Genomic DNA, 22,442 nt, shown 5'->3' on the forward strand with positions numbered 1-22,442 from the left:
TTTTTCTCCTCAGAAGTGTGATTTAAGTCATACAGTTGCAATACATTATTAATGGAGCAATAATCGTTGGCAAGCAAACTATGTTCACTTCTGTCAGACAAAAAAACCCAAACCCACTGCTTATACTGACAAATACTGCTAAATAAATAAGGATGTGCCATTAGATCAAATATTTGATTATTTTTAATTGTTTTTTCTTTGCAGAGTATTGGAAAGGGATCCTTGTGGTGTATAGACCCAGAATATAGACAAAATCTTATTCAGGCTTTGAAAAAGACACCCTATCACCCATATTCGCATGTGTTCAGTACACCTCCCACATCTCCTCAGGCATATCAAAGGTAAGAACTAGATGCATTTTACAGCTCTAAATGTTTTCATGCAGTGTTGCATATGAATCTTGGGTAAGACATCAAATGTAATTAAGCAATGCAGTTTGGAACTGTGCTAGTGAAGAAAGCCCAGGGATGCTGGCAGTAGCCTGGCCTTGCTTAGCCTGTGTCCAGCACACCGTACCTGCCGTGCCCCTGCCTGGTATCAGTGAGATGCCTCGGCAGAGCAGAGCCTGCAGCCTTCCTGCCCGAGCAACGGGGCCGCTTGGCAGAGAACACCTGCAATTAAAGCACGTATAAGCAAATGGAGAGCTCTGAAGTGCCCACTTGTCCCTTTTATAGAAACAGAGTACCCTCACTCGGAGGAGATGGACTTGTTCTTTTCTCCCTGGAGAACTGTGGGGCTGGTGTTGCTGGTGCAGCTGTGAGGTGCCCAGGTGAGCACCCCGTGCCCAGGTGAGCCCCGTGCCATGCCCAGGTGAGCGCCCTGTGCCCAGGTGGCGTGACCAGCCCTTGTGCCAGTGCTGGTTCTTGGGGCATCCCAGATTTCCTGCATTGCTTCTGTGAAACAGACATGGGGTGGATTTTCTCCGTTTGTTTTTAATTTCTTGATCTGGCCTTCACTTATGGCAAATGTTAGCAAAGAGAGGTAATCTGCGGCTGCTGTCCGCCAAGCCAGAAGGCAAGCACTGGGCTTTGGCAGAGCTGTTTTCTCCTCACTGCTGATACGGAAATGCATTGCTTCACTTTTCCGAAAGGTTGGCAGCATGTCACGGCTGGGCCAGGAATGCTGCTCGCACCCCTTAGGATAGGGAAGGTGTGGGAGGTCATCCGCAGCAGAGCCTGCAGCAGCGCCGGGACTGAGCGGTGACGCAGGCGGCTCTCATGGCGTCTGAAATGTTTTTTGGTTTGGGGTTTTGTATTACTATTTTTTCGTCGTTAGTGTTGAGGCGGCGGCCGCGGCGGGCCCGGCCGGGGAGGGGAGGGCAGGGCTGGGCGGGCGGCGTGATGGTCGCCATGGCGATGGCGCGTCTCCCCGGCAACGCGCGGGCCGGGCCGGGCGGCCCTGTCGCGTCACGGGGCCGTTGCCATGGTAACGGGTAATCCCGGCGGCGCTGCGAGCCGGACCCGCGGCCGCCGCCCTGGAGCGGGGATGTCCCCGCAGCGCGGGGGCCGGGCCGGTCCTGATCCCGCACCGGGCTGGGGGTGCCGAGGCTGTGCGGCGTGTCCCGGGGGCCTCGCGGGGAACACTGCCCCTGGCATCGCCTGTAGAAGTATCCCCACTACTGTGCTCTGCAGGACAGATTAATAATTTAAATAATGATTAAAACTGTAATTTGTGCGTTTGAACAAAGCATGTTCGCTGAGCCTGGTATTATCATTACTGCTCCCTTTTTAAGAGTATTTTAATTATGCTCATACAGATTTATCGAGAGATTGTTGTATCAAGTGGAAGTATAATGCACATCTGACGTAGAAATGAAGGGATTTCAGTCACTTCTAATCCCCACAAACAAAAAAATCCAGTGAACGCATGCAGTTGAAAGGCAGAGGTTCTCCCGTTTTTTTATGGCTGAAGTGACTGTTGACTCAGTGGGTCAGGTTTGCCAGAACTGCTGTGCAATTTACTGGCAGACGTTACCGGCAGGAGCGCACGGACAAATTTTCCAGGTCAGGCTGAAGAAAGAAGTAATGCAGCTGCACTGCTCTGAGCAGTCCTTGCAGAGATGAGCCCTGAGAGACACCCTGGCTGGATGTCAGGGAGCCCACAGTGGGCAGTTGTCCTGTGTCCTGCACAGCCTTGTGCCCGCTGCTCCTCCATCCTCATCCTGCACAGCCTTGTGCCTGCTGCTCCTCCATCCTCATCCTGCACAGCCTTGTGCCCGCTGCTCCTCCATCCTCATCCTGCACAGCCTTGTGCCTGCTGCTCCTCCATCCTCATCCTGCACAGCCTTGTGCCTGCTGCTCCTCCATCCTCATCCTGCACAGCCTTGTGCCTGCTGCTCCTCCATCCTCATCCTGCACAGCCTTGTGCCTGCTGCTCCTCCATCCTCATCCTGCACAGCCTTGTGCCTGCTGCTCCTCCATCCTTACCCTGCACAGCCTTGGGCCCGCTGCTCCTCCATCCTCATCCTGCACAGCCTTGTGCCAGTTGCTGCTCTGTCCTTGCTGTGTGGGGCAAAGAATGCCTGCAGAGTTGCAGACCTTGGGTAGAAGTCATGGTGGCCTCTTCTGATGTGGTGGGTGTCCAGAACCTCATGGCCTATTTTCATGAGTGGGAGAGGAGAGGTGTACTGGCAGATGATGGACAGCCTGGGATTTAAGAAAGTGTTTTAAAAGACATCCTGCTCTCACCAATCAATGCCCACATGTAGCTGGACAAATGGCAAAGCTGTCTTTTGAGCAAGAAAAAAGGAGAGGGCTAGCAAAACACCCACAAGGGAGGCCCGAAACTGAAGGGAAAACTTCCTCTCCTTGGAAACCATGGGATGTCAGAGCTGCTGCTACACTACTTGTGTGGTCAAGTGATTTGGAGTCTTCCTTGTAGTGACTACATCATAAAGCAAAGAGCTTGAATGACTGCAGGAGTAAATGCCTTGCAAGTGCAGACCCAAAGGAGGCCGGATTTTTGTATGAAGAAACTATGGTCTTGCTTTCAGTATCTTTCAGCATTTCCATTGTTAAATAAAATTCAGTCTTCCCCTGGCATTCTAAAATTTTATTCATTCTTGTACTGATGCCTGGTGAAACATCAACATTAAGCTAGTCTAGGCTGTCAGTGACTTTCCAGTTAATTCTGGATTGGCAGTTATGGGGTAATTTTTTGAATACATTTCCAGTATATTCACAAGGAGTTGAGTATTCCTTGTGCATTTACAAAAAAAACAGTAATCTGATGTGTAAGTGATTGCTTTCTCATGTGTGCAAAGACTTCAGTAAGGGTAGAAAATGTTAAATCCACTCCCCCATAGTCAGATGTCCAGAGGAAAAAATTGTCATAGTAACAAATTCCAGGGGAAATTTTTCTGATGGTCAAGGCAATACATAAAGAAAAAATCCTGGGGTGACTGGGGTTTTGCTGTCCATCCTTCTTACATAATGGAAGCCCACAGCCAAGAGAAACTATGTCATCTGATATTGATGAAATATATATGGAACCAGATAATTTGCCAGTATTACTTCTGCTTCTAGGAATGGGATTAATTGGAGGAATTACAAGGTTTATAAGGGTCAGTTGTTGAGATTTCATGGGGACAAATTGACCTATTGCTTGTCTTTTTCAGATGTTTTAAGAGAATAAAGATGCACAAATGAATCATGTGTTCTGTTTAGTATCTGTGTAAGCAGCTTAGGGTTGAATTGAGCACAGAGTGGAGGAATGCATTACAAAAATATCCCAGGCGAGAGGATCACTGAACACACAAATTCTCCTTTTCTGAGCAGAGTTAATTACATCAGATAATTGAGCTTCACAACTTCACTAGAGCATCCTGCATAAGCATAACAGGGTGGACCTTTTATTGAAGGAGTTTTATGATGTGAACCCACACATTTGGATGGCTGAGTCAGTTTATACCAGTATTATTTGAGATAAAACATGACTCAAACCAGCATATTTGGATTAAATTGGGTTCCGTGTAGAGAAGACCTTCGTTTTGGGGAAAAAGACAACCTTGCCTTGTTTGTACATAAGAATGAACTTCAAACTGCAACTGACTGCAATTCAGGGCAAAGATTATCTGTAAGCTGTAAGAAGAGGAGAAGAATGTAGTGAATTATTTAATTATAACTGTTTTGGATGTGTATTCTTAAAAAACAGTACTCGGGCCAAACAAAAAAAACTCCTTTGATTTTTATTTGGTTCTTCTAATTGAAGTATGTGTCAAGAAGAGTGATGAATTTCAAGAGTGAATGAACCCTGATGCACATGTTTATAAAAAAGAAACTCTCCCCTTGGTGTAGAAAAATAATACTTTAGTCTAATGCGTTTCTTTTCAAATATTTACAATTGCTTTGGCAGTAACAACCTTGAAATATATTTTTAGACCCAAACTTCATTAAGTAAATATACAAGCCATTGCTCTGATATTTTATCTATGAGTTTTATTTCCTGACTCTTACTGAAGAGTAGGTATGATTTTCTCTTCTAGTAGTGCTTAGAAGAGATTTGAAATGGATTTTTCACTGTCTGTATTACATGGGGCTACATCTCGATTCTGTTTCTCCTACTGCTGCTGAAAACTATCAGAAAATGTAATCTAAAGTAACAGAAATTATGAGTTTCAGAGTGGGATAAAAAATATGTGAAGATTTGGGTGACCACCCAGGAGTATTGGCTAGATCCATTTCTAGACTTGTGGATATTTCTTTCATGGCTTTTCATTTTTTCCATTGTGCTTTGTTAATTGTAGTTTGTTAGAGCAGTGGCAAATGTTGACAGATCTGCCCTATAAGTGATGAAATTGCTCACATACCTAAGGCAGAAATTGAAGAGGTGTTTCTTTCTTACTCTGCCCTGGCCTGCCTGTTCATAGAAGCTTTGTTGAGTTCCTCCTTAGTTTGCTCCTTTCCATTGAACAGCTCCCTGGGTGAGCTTGGTTTCTGCTTCAGGAAGGATTGAAACTCCAGATTGTCCTGAACTAGATTTGTGCTTGGCTTTGTACGTGGAGTCCACCTGTGCACACCAGAGCACTTCTGTCTGAAAAGCCCCTCCTCTGGTGTGCATCTCAATGTTCCAGCAGGGCTGCCCTCTGGAGAGAGGGCTTGAGCCTTGCAGGGCTGGATCTGACAGCACGATGTGTAGCAAACTCTCACCTGTAGCTTGGTTTGGTTGTTGGGGGGCAGTCGGTGTGTGTGGCAGATGCTGCAGGACCATCCTGCCGCACTGCCGGGCTCCTGGCCAGCACTGCAGCCCTGGCAGTGGGGGGAAACAGGTCCCACAGAGAGTCAGCAGGAAACCACCTCTGCTGCTTGGGTAGAGTCACTTCCCAGAACACTATTTCATTTGAATGTGCATGGTTTCATCATCTGATTTTCCATTCCTCTTCCCATATTGAAGTGTAGGTACAGGGGTAGGCCAGTGGACCACAGAGAGCCTGCAAGTACGTGAGTGACCCCATGTTTTATGAAACATTGCTAGCCTGGGATTTGAAAAATTTGAAGTGGCTTCTGTTTTATCAAACTTAGTGTCTCTTATCACTATTGCTTTTTGCTGCTGCTGGGTTCCCAAAAATGTCATGAGCTCTTCTAACATGCATCACTTTTGCCGTGTCCTGTCTTTTGATACCTCTTTCTGATAAAAAGTTTCTTCTGAAGTAGATTAAGAAAAGTGGACTTTGTGATTCTGAACCGGTGTCTAACTTTTGTAATTTATTCATGGAGACACAAATGAAAAATTTGTGAAACTTGGTGGCTAAAGTTTTCTTTTGAAAACCCAAGTTTCACAAATTACTGTCAGAAAGTGATGGCCATCACTGTGAACCCTGTGGTAAAAGGCAGGAGAGGTGGCCTGGCTATGCTAACATTTGCATTTGCATATTTTCAGACTTAACCCACACAGTCTTAGCACTCTCAGTCTCAGCTTTCTGCTTTCCATCTCAGCAGCATAAGCCTTCCCACGTGCAGTGAGGATGTTGAGGGCAGTCCCTATGCAGGGCCTTGCTGCACACACCCCATCCCCTCCCCCATGCCCCTGTCCCTGCACACTCTGCTGCAACAAAAGCTCCTGTCACTGCCATGTGCTGTCGGAGTTGGGTTTGCTTTCAGCCCCTCAGGATGGGAGACTTTGGAGATATTATGGGGATGTGAAATAAACACGTTTCCCGCCAAGGACAGCTGTTGGCTGCTGAGGAAACTGCTGTTGATGGAACAACTTCAAATATTTGCAGGTTTTGGGTTTACTGTCTCAAGCTTTGACCCTTCACGGTTGTTTTTTGAAGCTAAACCTGCATCAGCGTCAATAGTTGTAGGTTATTATATTGGAAAAATTATAAAAACTCTTCCTACCTTATACACTTTATACACTGGGAAGAGACATTATGTTCTGTGGCCATTCGGTGAAGCTGGTGAAACAATCTTTTCCCTGCAGGGTGTCTTACTGCAAGCAGGAACTCAAAAAAGGAATTACTTAGTCGTCTTCTGCAGTCTGGAAACAGATTTAATTCTGTATTACTATTTTTGCATTCGATAGGAAACAAAGCTGGCCACAGAGCAGTCTAATAATAATTTGTGTGCATGTTACAACCACTGTCAAGATTGACGTAGATGTTTTACTTCCTGGGCAGTCAGAATGAGTTGTCTTCTTTTCGTGTGGTGTTAAGGTGGAGTCTTTGGTATTTTTGATACTTTTGTATTTCAGAGGTCACAGAGAATACAAGTTCTTCCAAGTGTGCCATCTGCCACCATCATGTCTTTATTTGAAGAGCATTTGTACTTCCGAATTAAGCTGCTTTATTTCTGTTTTCTGACAAGTTAGAGAATATTAGTTCTGTTTGGTGCCAGGTATGAATAGCAAAGGAAACGAGAACTTTTACTTGAATGAATGCACTGATAACTGCATATATATTTGAGGATTTGCCAGCCCAAGACTTGGTTTCTAACATATTTTTGTCAGCTCTCCAGCCATTGGACTTCTGTGATACAGGAAGGACCCATTGAGCATAGTTTCAGGAAACAAAACAGATCAACTCTTAAAAAGGCACCTTTTTTTGGTACCTTACACTATGAGTGAGGCATAGGGGAGAAAGATAAACTTAGAAGGATGGCAACAGATCCTGGACAGAAAAAGAAGAGCAGAAAATCTTATCATCTCTTTCATGCAACAGTTTTCCCCATCCTTTCTGCAGCATCCTTGTGCTTAGCAGGAATGGCTGGTGGAAATACAAATAACCCTCTAATCACATCTTCATTCCTCTCAAAATTACTTAAATGCTTCTGAGCCTTCTCAGCTGAGATATTTTCAATTCTTTCTCATTCATACCCCCAAAATAGAAGAAAAGCCTTGTTTCTCATTTGCCAAATACATGAAGATTCGGTTGAGTCTTTGTTTTGTCTGCATGTTTGTAGACATTTGATAAAGTAGTGTAAAGCAATATCCCTAGCCTGTCATGTGTCTGTACATTCCAGGCAAACACCATCTCCTTGCTTCATATTGTTATTTTTCATAGTTCCATTTGTTGAGCAGGCTTCCCAGTTACTCGGCTTCTTAGGCTCTTTTTCCCCTCATCTGTGCCTTATGTAGACAAATATAGCCTTATTCCAAAGATAACTTGGAGTGGTACCACAGATATTTCCACTCAGTTCATGCGAAAAGGAGTCTAGGGATGTGTTTTGAAATTTGTTACATTTTAGAACCCTCTCTAGCCCTGGGTGTTTCCCTATGAAACATGTTAGAGCAGCCTCCTTAACGGAGTTGCTGCCTGCACGTGGGTTCTGTGCTTTGAGTCTTGTCTTCTCTGCAGCTCCTCATCCCCCTTCTTTGCTGTGCAGAGTGTGCTGCGTGTTGAGGGCACTGGTTGTGCAGCGTGTGGTGCAGCACAACGAGCACATGGTGGGGGGACACCCCTCCTTTGGCTGCTTGTCAGGGTGAGTCCTTCTCTTGTCCTCTGTCCCATTAATAGCCATTGCATCACTGTGACAACTGCAGCAGTTGTGTGGGTGGAGAAGCCTGTGCAGTGTTAACAGCAGCTCACTGGAGTTTTAGTAATTGAAAATTAAGGCTCAGGAGTGAGTATTTGTGCGATGAACATCATGTTTGTTAATGATATAATGTTACAGTGGTGGAAATCATTTGATTTCTGCATTTGAAAACAAAATTGAGAAGCTTGGGAAGCTGCAAATAGTATCATAATATGTCACATCTTACTGCTGTTGGATTAAGAAAAGTTTTTTTTATTTCCAGAACTCAAGTTAAATTTTTCAATTTAGTTTTAATTATTCTCTTTTTTTTTCTTTTCTATTTTCTTCACTTCTCTGCTGGCTATTGGACTTTGCTTTAGTGCCTGTGTAATGAAAGATTGACAGGAAATGTCACCTTATTTGGAGTTCTGTTGTAAGACTGATGTTCGTAGAACGGTTTCTAGTGTAATATTAATAGTAATTAACTTTCTGTGTGTAAAAAATATTATGATAACTTGAGAATCTTTAAAATAGTAGGTAAGGGTTGGCTTTTCTGTAATGGTTGTGATTTTAAGGCATTCTACATTTTAACTTTTATTTAATATTTGTTTGAACTTGAAGTAAAGTGCATTGACCTTATTTTGGGAACCCCACAGCTGTTTAAAGAAAATCTGTCAAGCACTTTTGGTATAGCTGGAGATAAATGAGAATTCAGGGCTGTGTTTTACGTAGCTTTCAAGAAACTTGTTGTCTTTCTTACCATTTCAGGTGGCCCTGAGCACCCACTGTATGCGTAGGGTGCGTTGATGGTATTTGTTCTGTTTCTAAATTGTGAAGCTGTTTGTAAAACGCACATTTGCCTTTTTTTTTGACTTCTGGTTAAAAGAATGGATGTGGGAGGGTTAAGCAGAGTGTAAATTACTTAGTGGAGCATGGTACCAAAGGAGAATACTGGAGTCCCCCAAAAGGTGGAATTTTGTTTAACTGTGTCCACATCTAATAAATACATCTGGACGAGGATACTAATCCTTGCAGGATTTTCAGGTTTAAATCAATCTCTCCAACAATTCAAATCCAGGTGGCTGTAGTAGTAAGCACAAGTTTATCATGCTGTGTGATGTTGCTTTCTACTTTCTGTGAAACATTCATCTCTGGCATTAAATCATGGAAAGCCTGGACTGAACAGGCTGTGGGTTTCATCCAGTTAGATTGTTTTCATGTTGTTACACTTTTGATAAGATTCCACGTTTTGCATCTGAGGCTTTTTTTCCTATGTCTGCCTATGGGTTTAGTGATAAATGTGCAAACCTCTTGGGGTTTCAGTGCACAGGTGTGTGTATGTATTGCAATGTACTTCTTGCATTGAAGGGCAGCCTTGGCTTCCAGGGAAGCTGCTCTCTCTTGCACTTAGAAAACAAAACACACCTTTTCAAGGTTTTAGGGCAGGTGACCTATTTTCATTACAAAAGACCAAATACTCAGAGCAACAGTGGTAGCAAAATCGCTTGAGACAGCTGGTCTAAAGTGGGTTTGTGTAAGCAGTTTGACTAGCAAACACATTAGAGAAGTTCATTTTGTTGGTAAATAATTGGGGGTTATCAGAAGAGGAGCATGGGTGGGGTGCAGGCCAGCCCTCTGTGCAGGGTAGAGTTGGTTGGGTTGTCATGTACAGCTGTGTGTCTGTTTATGAGGGGTCATGGTTTCCATCTATGTGGTTCAAGATCCTTTATTCCTTTGTGAAAGGAGAGCCACTGAAGAGATCGACCAGCTCAGATATGAGTGTGGATCAGTTCTATGAAAGATCTTTCCTTTCTTTTCATCCTGACTCATTTCTGCTTTGTTGGCAGTCCCCTCCTGTTAATTACCAGGATTCACTCTTTCGGCTTGTGCTTCACTTGTGTTTGGTAATTTTTTATTGCTCTGCTCTTGAAGCATCCAAGATTGCACAGCCAGTGAGTCTTGCTAATACAATTGTAAATGTATTTCTTTCTTGACTTGTTGCAGCATGCATGCACTTGTTCAATTTTCTTTTCATTGGCTTGTATGACATATTTTTGGTATTAGAATCAGGACTACATGGACTTTATTTGTTAAAGTGGAATAACTGCAGTTTATTATTCTGCCCCTTATAAAGTCAGTGTCCAACTTTATACATCTGGTGGGTTTTGCATTTGTTTCTTATGGCCCCTTATACCTGTCTGTTGTTGGCAGTTCTCTGTGCTGCAGTTTTTAACTTCAGTGATGGATTCTCTGTGTTGTCTGCCTGGGTGATAAAAATATTGCAGAGCTCTGTGCCTCTCACCACTTTTTTTTTTAACTGTTTTTATCACAATTCCATTATACATGCTTCCAATTCCATTATACGTGCTTTCAAAAGAAATCTGGATCAAACAACAGTTATAGGCTTGATGAAGAACTTCCTAAGGTTATTTTGAAAAACTAAGGTGCTCAGAACAGGCTCTTTTTGACACTTGCACTTCAGTCTGTAGAAGTGTTTCAGTCGTGTGTGGTGGGGATGGTCTTTTTAAGAGAAAATACATGAGATTCAAAAAATTTAATTGCATTGTAATGGAGATGCTGAAGGTTGAGTTATTAACAATGAAACAGTGCTTTAAAATATCCATGGAACATTGGGAATTCATAACTGATGGCAATGCAGGCTGCAAGTTCCAGTAGAAGTGTATGAAAGAGAGATGTAAATTTAGCAAATTGGGCATCGTTTAGGTTTCATTATTTTTATATTTAGTCTGGTTAAGCAGATGGAGAAAAAATATAAACAAGAAGGAATTGCGTTCCTTTTAATTATGTAACTTTCCTGAAAAGGCTTTTTTTTTTCTTTTTTTCCCAGGCAGCTGTCTGATCAATGGCAAAATTCATAACAGTTCCCCAAGTATTTAAGATCCCTATTAATTGGAGTTCCTTCTCTCTATAAACAATTGTTCTCTCTTTAGCTGTTTTGCATATGAAAGATGAAGAAGACAATTTTTCTCATGAGATTAAGAAAATAAATAAAACAATTAATTGGAATGAAATAATTTTCTAAACTTAAGGGAATCAATAACAAACAAAGCTTCTGGAGTAGCCAGCTTTTATTTTGCAGCTTGCAAGTACAATATAATGTAAAAGGAAGGCTTTATGCAAACAAATTTATTCCATGATAGTTTAATAGCCACAGTCAGCAGTACTGGTAAAGCAATGTAGGTCTTTTGATTGTTAAGTATATTTTGCTACTTTTGCCTCTTTCACCCTCAGATATAGACATAGGCTTGCTCAGATTTGGGGGGAAAGAGAGACTGGAAATTTCCCCAGTAAGTATTGGAGCTGGTCTTTTCTGTCACCCTGGGAAAATTACTGTCAAAACTCTGATTTGAAAACGGGGGGCAAGTTGTATTCATGAGCTCTGTATTTGGTAATTATATGGAACAAGAATTTCAGAAGTTTGGTTTGTGCTGAGTGGCACTCCCAAAAAGAAAAAAAAACTACCAAAAAACAAACAAGGTAATTTTTTTTGCTATTTCCTTGCCTATTTGCCATCCTTGTTTCACTGCCTTGGCTATGAGATGTCCTGAGAAGAGTGGGCAGCACTTTGTGGGTGGCTCTCTAAAGCACTACAGTTAAAAACCCCACTCATAGTTGCTATCTGTTCAGTGGAAACTTTCCACAAGCTCTTTGGATTTGCCACCGAGTTTGCCCTTTGTCTTGTCTAAGACAACAAAAGTCTGTGACAGTGGTGTGCAGACTAGTTCTCAAGCAGCTGCCTGAGGGTCCTCAGAGCAGGATCACCTGATTGCTCAGCAGAGGGTTGCTTTTGCGCTTTGATTTGGAGGTTTTGTTGGTTTTTTTGTTTGTTTTTTTTTTTGCTGTGGTTTAATTGTTTTTCCTTTTCACAGTCATTTTAAGATGCTCTTGCTGCCCTTGTACAATAGTGAACTGTCCTCTTAGTTGTACTGGTGAAGTCACTTTTATAGTTGCACTGTAAATGTGATCCTGGTGATTTGGTGTGGGGTTTTTTAAGGTATTAGGGCTTGTCAAGATTGAGGTTTTAAAGCATTCCCACCAGTGAAGGTACTCTGAGCTGGGGAGAGGGGACTGGCAATAGGAAGTGATCTTCACTTGCTCTCTTCTGATCAGCAGTTTTCTAACTGCAAAATAGAAAGGAGAGGCTATTTTGATGCCATAAACAAGTTAACAATATCTCTCTGTGGACACAGGGGCTCGATTTTCGTGGTGTTGTCTCTCTGCTTCTGTTCTTTTGCTGCTGTGAACAAACTTTGACATTTGGATGGAAAACTTGTGGTTTTAGTAGCATGTGAGGAGGAAACAAGTACACAGACCCTGGCTTATCTTTCCTTGGTCACTGACCAGGCGCAAATAAGGAACTTATTAGATTGAATTAATCTTTTAAAGGAAATGGTCTGACATCCATCTGGTAGAGGGCTGAAAAGCAGACTCAATAAAATTCTAGAAAATTGGCTGTAGGAAGGATTTTTCTGTTGGCAGAAAGCTGAATTGGATGACCTGAGGAGAGTCCCATGTCTGAAATCTGTGGCACAAAGGCAAACAGAAGAAGTGATGGATTCTGAGCACATTGGCAGGCTGTGTTTTCAATAGATGGAGAATTTAAATGTATTTGTTCTGTCGGATCTTCTGTAACATGAATCCCTCAGCAAGGTGTTGCATCATGCATGGCTTTAGAGTACTGGGGGAACCTCGTGTGCAGGGGACTGTAATGTGTGCAGAATTAAGCATGCTTATTGCCCATCTTAACTCAGAAGCCACTGAGAGACTGATTGCCTGATCTCAAGCTCTGGTGCAAACAAACTAAAAATAGTCAGTAATTTCAGCTCTGTGTTTGTACTTTCTATTACTTTCTGTGACTGGAGATAATGATAAGTTCTTACTGTGTGACAGGTGTGTACCCACACCGTTTCTAAGAGGTACTTGGAGTAACAGACTGCTTTTTGTCACCAGTGACATGCTAGCTGAGCATGCCTTTTTACACAGATCCCTTTGCTGCTGCCTCTTTGCAGTAGCAGTAGATTCCTAAATCTAGTGGGAAACTTGGGTGTCTTGCGTGTTGGCTTCTGCAGGAGTCTTGGCATCTGACAATTTGACTCTTACTGATGCTCCACAAGAAGGGTTGATCTTTCAGGAGACTGAGGCAAGTTGTATCATTTTCATTTTTTGATGGTAACATATTTTTCATAGCTGACTTGCAGATGCCTACAGGTGTACAGTAGTGAATAACAGTGTGTTTAAATTCCAAAGCACTGCTTGGGGTCATGATGGAAGCAGTGTATATCTCAGGTGGAGTTTCTTGTGTTGCCCTTCAGCTTCAGGACAGTAGAAGGCACTGTACAATATCTAAGTGTCAAAACAAAATCTGTACACTTGGTGATGCACTCCTGCCAGTTTGAAAGACTTCTGATGCTTTTGGCTTACTTTGGCTGAATCAAAGTTCAAGGATAACCTTGGGTTTGCTGGAAGTGAACATCCATCAGAAACAGCTTTTTTATGGTTTTATGTTAATGCACTCCCAGGGTTGGAGTTTCCAAATACAGAAAAACTACTTCTGCTTCCAAGTCTGAGAAACTCAGAAAATGAGAAATGGTCAACACTGCTATTCCCTTGATAACAGAAATCATTGTTCCTTTTTGGCACTATCTGCAAATACAGTCATTAGCTGAGAAGTAGCAGGCTTTCTTACATCTCCTCTTTGCTCTTTATTCTTCGGGGAATTGTATTCTTGAATATTTATTAAAAGGCTGTCCTTTCACCACACCAACTGTCCCATCATGTCAATGCGCTCCTTGGCATCTGGCATAGGTGAGATGTTCAGGGTGCTCCTCGTTCTCCTCCTTCCTGCTGTTGGTGGAGCTCTGGAGAGGCCAGCACTGCCTGTGCCACCCTGTGTGCCTGGCTGGGGCCTTGGCCTGGGCACGCAGCCCTGCACACTGCCCAGCCCTCCTGCCTGCACATCGCCCAAAAACTTGTGGAGCTTCTTGAACAACAGTGAAGCAATTCTCTGCCTCTGCGGAATTGTGCTGCTCATGCTGTGCAATTTAAAGACAAACTTCCTGCTAATTATTAACAGTTACTCTGTAGGAACAAACTCATTATATAGGGGTGCTTAACCCCGGCCTGTCATCCTTTTCGGCACCTGAACAATGTGGTAGGGAGGGAAAAGAAATGGTGAGAGAAACTGGAGTGCTGGCACCAATTAGTCCCAAGATTAGTCCTGAAAGAGGATTGCAATTTCAAGGCCGAAAAGAGTAGGGAGTGGGTAAAAGGATTTGAAATGAGATTATAGGAACTAAAAGCGTCTTTCTTTTGTTAGGGAAATAATTCAGCAGTTTTGCTCAAGCCAGTGAGACAATCCAGTTTAGTGGCTGAAGCAGGAGATGTGTGTCCTGTTGCTTTTTAAGGTTCTTTAACTAAGTTGATCCCCGGTTGCATTTGTTAGTGCTTCCTGTGAAATCAAAGTGTTTTCAACAAACAAACAAAAACATGGAGGAAAACTACTGCCTCATCAAAAGGCCTGTTGTTTTTCAGGAAGCTTATTTGTATTCTTTGAAAGGGAAGCCAAGGAAAGAGGCGGATTGTACTCCCTTTTTTCCTTTGGGGAAACTTTTCTCCTGGTGGTTACTATGAAACAGACTCTGGAGTCGCCCTTTCACAGCCCATCCTACAGTTGAGTTTCAGTGCCGGTTTTTGTTTGTTGGGCTGCTCAGAAATGCAGATCAGGCAGTTCCTACTTCAGCTAAAAGCACTGTCTCCGGTCAGTGCCACAGTGGTGAACATCATTCTCTTCCTCAGGGAGGGAAGTGGGCACTGAGCCTCGCTGCCCTGTTGAAGAGACCACACTATGCGCTCATGTAACATTGCAAAGGTCTGGGACTGAAGACTGGAGCTTGCCTGAAGACAGCAGAAAGAGAGGTCTTCCCCCTTCTTCTTCTTCCAGAGGGAGAATTACAAAAGGAAGAATAGCCAAAAAGAATTACAGACATTGTGGATTTAAGAGGAAATGTTATCATTTAGTCTATTCATTCAAAACTGCTTGAAATAGTGACACTTTTTTCTGCCCTTCCCAAGAGGGAAATTGTTTTTCTTGGGGTGCCTTAGAGTCAAAACCTGTGGAGGGATCATGACTGTATCTATTATCAGGTTTTTTCTTTCTGTACTTTCTCAGTGGAACTTCTCAGTATGAAACACTGATACAGGCATGCTTGAAACCTTTGCTTTTGCTTTGCTGTGCCCACAAGTTGAGGAAAGTTTCTTGTCATGGAGGAGTAATGAGTTCTGCCATACTCAGTTTTGACTTCTGTTGTGCATTTCACTTGAGCCCTTGTTAAAACTGCTTTTACAGGCGAATAGTAGAATCATTAAGGTTAGAGAAGACCTCTTAGTTCAGTGTTTAAAGCTGTTTTCCAGTGTGGCACCAAGAGATCAGCAGGCATGGTCTTGCCATTTGGGCTGGTGTAGCCTGAATAATGGGCAGGATTGGGTTGTGTGGGGAACACACAGAGAATAACCTCTCTTTTCATAGAGAGGACCCTTTAACTCTAGACAAAGTTATTAAAGTAGTACATTCTGCATATTGTTCTTGGAGATGAGTTGTAATCTTTGGACTTGTTTATAACCATGTATCTTAATTCCCCATCCAAAGCACTTGTTTATAACCAAGTACCTTAATTCCCATCCAAAGCACTTTTTAAATGCTAAATATTTGTCCATTTTGGTTTTATTCCATTATATTACTCTCACATAATCTAGTGAATATGATTTGTGGCTTTCTAGCCTTCATGACCTATTCTACAGGCCTCCAAGAGAAGAGGAAGAGACTGAGAGACAAGCCTGTCAAGCAGAGTTTCCACACAAGCTGATGAAGAAACACAGACCCTGTCTATGGGATTTGTGTAAATGGGTTTATTAAGAATTCAGTTGTGAAGTTGTCTCACTGCTGCAGGCTCTACAAATTATCCATAAACTTTCTGAATAGAATAAAGACAATAGTAAAACTCAAAAAGAGGTTCAGCAGAGGAGGTAATGTGGAGGAGGAGATGGTTTATAAGAAGGAGCTAGTAATGACAACAGAGTGACAGGTCCTCTTGGAGTAGCACACAAAAATGGTTTGAAAAGGGTTAATACTGCAATGAGATGACAACAATTTCTACTGATAGCATCCAAGTCTGGTTTGCTTCGAGTTGTGTTTCTCTATAGTCTGAAATTTAGGTGAAGGGATTTCTAAGATGAAGTTGTTGGTTGAGCATGTTCCAGTTGAACTGAGAACCACGGGTGTTGTTGGCCTCCCCAGGCAGAGGCAGCTCTCTGGATGGTTCAGTGCTGCAAATGGCTGAGCCTGCTGCTTTGCAGTTTATGCCTATTTACTATTACCCTTCTGTGTCTTGGCTGGAAAATTCAGTGCTGCTCTGTACATGGTGTTATAAAACAGAGACTTGACTATCGATGAAACCACCAACATGAGAATTAATTGCAGTGGTTTGTGAAAGTTGTTTGTTCCAATTTTTCCTTCCCTGATTTGTAAGAAGTTACGTTGCCATGTGAAGAAAATATTTCTGCTTGATTGGTTGTAGTAAACGAACACTCTAAATTAATTGCCTTTTCAGTGTTTAAAAGGTTATGTGCTGTTCATTTTATGACTGATTAGTATCATTTCACTAGAATGAACAAGCTTGAGGTCATCTGATGTCTGAAAGGTGGAGTTTGTTACTTTCTGTGATTTGGTGCTTTAGGGGGCTCAAATGCCTATCTGGGGATGTCAGGGTGTCCGCGTTGCTTTCTAAACAGCAGTGAACCATAATTAATTGTTTCCTGTAATCTAACTCACTGATTTTCTATATTTGAGGTGATCCAAGGAACAACTTTGCTCCAGGGATTAATTACACAGTGATAGTGCATATACACTCATGAACATATTTTTACTAGTTAATAATAATAGGCATATTTTGCAACCATATGGCAGATACTGGTTCAACTGGAAGTAGAATTATACAGTGTTGGATAGATAACCATGCCCATCCTTAGCAGCTCCTTTTGGTGCCTGCAAAGATTGTTCTCTTCATTAGTGAAACACCTCCAGTTTTGGGGTTGCCCATCAGCGGATGAACCTTCCAGAGCCTCTTGGTTTGTCAGAGAGGGAGAACGTTTGCTCTCCTCCACTCTCTGCTAAACCAGAGCTGTTCAGTAAGGGACACAGAGATATTTGGTTTTATTCTGTAACTTTTTTTGGCTTTGTCAAGGAAGAGTGGATGGTCTGGGCTTCTCTGTCTTCGGTTTTGTGTTTTTGCACAAGGTTCCTACCACTCTGCTGTTTAAATATACCATGACGAGAAACTAAACGTAATTATTTGTGACTTTTGGTGACTTTTTTCATGTTCTAAACCATTTTTTTAAACCTTCACCACACAGAGTCACAGCGGATAAAGCAGAGATGCAGAAACCAGTATCTCATTGTAAAAGCAATTGGAAAGCTTGTCCTTCCTTCATACCCTTGTTTCTACTCCTCAGTTTTCTGCTGTGAATTCAAAAGTGAAGAGCAGAGTGTTTAAGACTTGTCTTACTGAGTTTACCCAACTTCTGCACAAACAGCTGAGGAGAAGCAGCAAACAGGGAAACTTAGACCACATCATGGATTCTGGTAGCTAAGCTGAGATTTTTTGAAATTACAGTGTTGTAAGACAATTTTGGGAAGAGTAGTCTCCTTGTTAGACATACAGCTCTATTGCTTATATGAGAAATTACTGGTAGAAGGGTGACTTTGTGCAATCAATTACGTGAAGGTCAACTTTTCCTCACTGAGTTCCTTCATTCATGTAGATAATATTGTAACTTGAGAGAATTACTAGAATATTATTAAGTACAATGTTAGTATTCTCAGTAGGCTGAACAGCTGTTTGTAAAGGTAAGGATTAGAGGATAAAGATGCTCACTGAATTTTATTTCCCATTACAGGTGTCAGGTTTATTTTTCTGTAAAGATGAAAGTGGCTAAAATGAGTTAAAATTAAGTCCTCCGAGTATTTGTTTACATTTAGTTTTGCATATTATAATTCTGCTTTCAGTCTTCTCTGTATCCAACCTGAGTCATTTGGAGTACATTTAGGAGAAAAGCTGAGCTATTGTAGGTGCAACTAATGTGAGTCAGTGATGAGGAGCCCCTAATCCAACAGCAGTGTGGATTGTCAGCAGCTGCCTGGAGCTGGGAGCAGACATGTCTGGGAGCTGCTCTACCACAGTTTCCTGGGTCTTTGGAGGTACGTTGTTACCTCTGTGTGTACATTTTTCTTTCTCAGAATGGAATGGTATCTGTGTAGCTCTGTGGTTGAGAGAATTGATCTAGGTGATGTCACTATGGTGTTTCTGAATGCAGAAAATAACTATGTTCTCTTCATCTTTTGTTGCATCTGTAGACCCAGAATATGAGGTGAAACAGTCTGTTCTTAGATGCTGTAAAGTATTTTTATGTGTATGTTGGTCTGTTTCTCCCCATCCCTAAAAATACAGCTCTGAGTGCTTCTAAAGGAGTAGTAACCTTGGGGAATATGAGTGAGTGAAAACTGACACATTTTGATGCTAAATTTTTTTGGCTTAGCAGTTTATTTCTAAAAATCTATCTTTAAGGATAATGTGTTATTTATGCATTAAGCTTTTGTGTTAGTCATAGAAGCACCTACAACTGTCTGTCATTCATTTTTTGGGCACCTTGCACACTGTGCAGAATGATAATAAAATATGTGATTGGGGCTTTTCAAATATGTGAGTACTTGACTCTGTTCTTATTGTTACTGTTATCATCATCATCATCATCATCATATATGCTGCTTTACGTAACTTTGTGACGTGTACATCAAGCACTTTGGTGTACGGCCCAGTGACTGCAAATCTCTGCACGCTCCTCTGCAGCAGCGCTGCAGATCCTATAAGCACATTAAGCTTCCCAGGGAAAAATACCCTCAGCATCTGGGAGAGGTTAAATGTTTCAGGGGAGAGGTTAAACATTCGTTTGTCCTCTGCTGCTGTAATTCCAGAAGCCAGATTACTTCTGAATCATCTGAAGCACATTCATTCAAGATTAATGAGAAAGACCAAGTATGGAAAATTTCAGCTGGTAAGCGCCTTGGCTTTGAGCAGGTGGTGGAAGGGGAGCTCATATTGGCAGCAGCCTCCGGGTCCTGCTTAGTTTTTAAGTTTCCTTAGTACTTAAATTGGTGAAATGGGGAATGACACCATTCTAGATAAACAAGAATTTCAGCAAGCAGCAGGAATTACACACACACAATTCAAAGGCCTCACCTTCCTTTTTCCCATGATTGGAGATGTGAGTGGGAGCCTCAGTTACAAAATCCAGGCAGGTCTACCAGGAAAGCGTTTGCAGTTCTCCAAAAATAATAAATGGAGAATTCAGGCCTAGAATAAGAGGTCAGTTGTGTGACCTTGGACTTTTTAAAGAGTTAATCAGTTTCAGTTTGGCAGAGTCCTTCTTTTAGAAGAGCTTTAGTTATGCCTGGGTAGTAGCTCTGCAGTTTCACTGCAGCCAAGATGCTCAGGTGGTCACTGTGGAAGTTCTTTAGAGCCTTGTCTGTGCTGTAGCATTAAGTATCAGAACAGACTCTTTACATTAAGTTGAAAATGAAGGTGGGCCCTAACTACAGGCAATTTCTAGGACTTATTTATTTTCCAGAACCTGAGACTAAAGACTTTTTCCTTCCAGTGCAATTCTATTCAAGTAAAACCAAAACAAAAATTAACCTCTTCTTCCTCTTCACTGATTTTACAGCAAATGAAGGCTATTGTGTGGAGTGCTCCATGATTTTGTAGAATAGAAGGGAATCAAACTTCTCCCCACTGGCCAGGTCAGCACTGGCTGCTGCTGCAGGCCAAAAGAGGCCACAGTCCCGTCTGATCTCAGAGGCCAATGGCTGTCTGGAAGCAAAATCTTCTGTTCATCTGGGCTTTAGGGCACTGACTTGTGGTCCTGCATGAGCTGACACAGGCGCACTTTGTAGCACAGGAGCAAGTTTAGGTAACTCTGAAGTTTCCCCAGCCTGTGGGCTACCAGTTTTTCATCCAGTGATAGATAGTCTGGGAACCATTTAATAGCAGTTGTGAAATAAGGAGAAACACAGCACTTCAGCATGTGAAGTAACCTTCAGTATTTTTCCCTACTTCAAAGTAAGGAGAAAGCAGGAAAAATAACAACTTATGCTACAGAAGTGAGCTGTGTTGGTCCTTCTTTAACTCCATGCACTTCAAAAGACTGTTCTCTCACCTATTGTGTTGTTACTTAACGATTCTTTATTCCTCCCGGAGATAGGTAGTCTGTGGCAGTAAGAACTTATTCCTGGTTTTAGTACAGAAAAAGAAAAATAAAACTGAGACAGAAAGGATGAAATTACTTGCCTGGAGTCACTGTGTGATTCAGTGGCAGAGGCAGAATTAGAACTGGAGGCTGATAGCGATCATCCCCCAATTCCCAGGGGAAACAAATCTTTTTTAATTAAAAGTAACATGGGACAGTTGTCTCACCATGAATTTTCAAATATATCTGGACTTTCTACTGTTTCACTATTCAGCCTAGAATTATAATGTGTTCACACAATACATGTTAAAATACTTCATGAGAAATTCTCATTTTGCTATACAGCTGGCATGTCTCAAATTGTCATCTCTCTTGAAACAACAGCTCTCTAGAAATCATCATCTTTTCATTTATTTAAACAAATCCTCCATTGTTGTATATAAATGTATAATATTTAGACCAACATTCTGGCTAAAGGCTGCAGAATCTCACCAAGAGGGACAAGAAGGCTTCATATATTATATTGAGCACCACAGAAGAGTCATTCGTGGACTCCAAAAGACTCATGACCATGTTGTTCTTGAAATTAGGAATTAACATTTTCATCCCTAGTTCTGGAAACTTGAGAGGCTTCTTTGAACCTATTTTTTTCTTCCCCTTCCCCTTCCCCTTCCCCTTCCCCTTCCCCTTCCCCTTCCCCTTCCCCTTCCCCTTCCCCTTCCCCTTCCCCTTCCCCTTCCCCTTCCCCTTCCCCTTCCCCTTCCCCTTCCCCTTCCCCTTCCCCTTCCCCTTCCCCTTCCCCTTCCCCTTCCCCTTCCCTTTCCCCTTCCCCTTCCCCTTCCCCGTTCCCTCCCTCTCTCTCTCTTGCTTTTTCTTTCTCTCTCTTTTTCTCTCTCTCTGTGTTCTTGCTTAATTACTTCCTTCAGATAGGGACTGTACCAGGAGAATGGCTTTGGCTATTTGAAAAATGTAAAGATTTGGTCAACTTTTCACTTCATCCTTCAGAAGGCAACACTAATTTTTTTTTCAGGCATTTCGTTCATGAATGGTTTTCCTGAGCAACTTTGCTTTTGTCTTTAGTAAAAATTTAGATGTAATCCCTCTGTCATATAGAAAGCTCATTTAGAGTGCACAAGAGGTCAAAATTTTGTTGTTCACTTGAAAATGTGTTAAACACCCTAGAGAAAACAGGAGAGACTCCATCTAGGAGCTTAAAGTCTCAATCTCACATGTTGCAGTAAGTGAGAGATAGCAAGAGACAATAAAGGAGGGAATTGCAGAGAAAAGAGAAGCATTGCAACAATATTAGATTAGCCATCATAAATTAAAAATCAGTATTGTGAATCCACAAATCTCTCTAAGAGTGCTGTTTTGTCAGCCATGGAAAATTCGAGAAGATGGACGAATGGGTTCATGTATTTAAAATCTCAGAAGTAATCAGTTTTCATTGAAATCAGGAAATGCCTTGACATGAACCTTCGAGATACCTTTTTGTGTATTGTCATTGGCCCAAGTTAGTAGAGGTTTTTTTGCTTTGCTTGGAGGGGAAGCTTGCTTGCTTTGTTGCTGGGTGATTGTTAACTGTGATACTGCCAGCAAGCTGCTGGCAAGCATTAGACTTTTTTTCCTCTTTAACAAAACCTGTGTTAGAGGTGCAGCAGTATCTAAATGCTTCTGAATTGCTCAAAATGTATAATTGCACTGATAAAGTCTTTTAAACAACTATGGCTTATATACCTAGATGTAGAGAACTGGCCTCTCTTTGCGATGATCTTGTTGGCCCTTGTCCAGTAGTGGTATTAAAGTTGTTTGTAGAAGAGGGAGCTGATACAACAGTAAAGGGATCTGAGCTCTCTGGTGCAAGCAGTGAAAAGCTGACAAGTGTTTGAGGAGTCCTCAACCAGAATGACCTGCTGTCTCTCTCAAGTTCACTCTGCAAGCTTGTGGTGGTGTGGTTTGGACCAAGTGACCTCCTCCCGTGCCACCTGACAGCGCTCAGCAGACCATGGTTGTGCAGCACAAAAGCCAAGAAGGGGCACTGCTGTAGTTGTGTTTCTCATGCCTTACGCAGAGTGACTGCTATGAGGAAGTACTACTCATCTTCCAGGCTCAAGGAATGCTGTATTCCCAGAAAAATAAACTTGAGCTTTTTTAGGACACCATCCTAAATTTACT

The 22,442-nt window shown here is 42.1% G+C and overlaps 1 protein-coding gene across 7 annotated transcripts in view; it reads left to right on the forward strand.

The window, feature by feature from the left end:
* The window catches only part of FOXN3 (forkhead box N3), a 207,751-nt gene that overhangs the window by 101,901 nt on the left and 83,408 nt on the right, over window positions 1-22,442 (forward strand). For all 7 annotated transcript variants that reach the window (XM_071557690.1, XM_071557691.1, XM_071557692.1 and 4 more), the window contains one exon: window positions 205-341. In XM_071557690.1, the coding sequence (XP_071413791.1) occupies window positions 205-341 (137 nt within the window). The remainder of the gene's footprint in view (window positions 1-204; window positions 342-22,442) is intronic.

Source organism: Pithys albifrons, chromosome 6 (assembly GCF_047495875.1).
Source record: "Pithys albifrons albifrons isolate INPA30051 chromosome 6, PitAlb_v1, whole genome shotgun sequence".
In the NCBI taxonomy this organism is placed as follows: domain Eukaryota; kingdom Metazoa; phylum Chordata; class Aves; order Passeriformes; family Thamnophilidae; genus Pithys; species Pithys albifrons.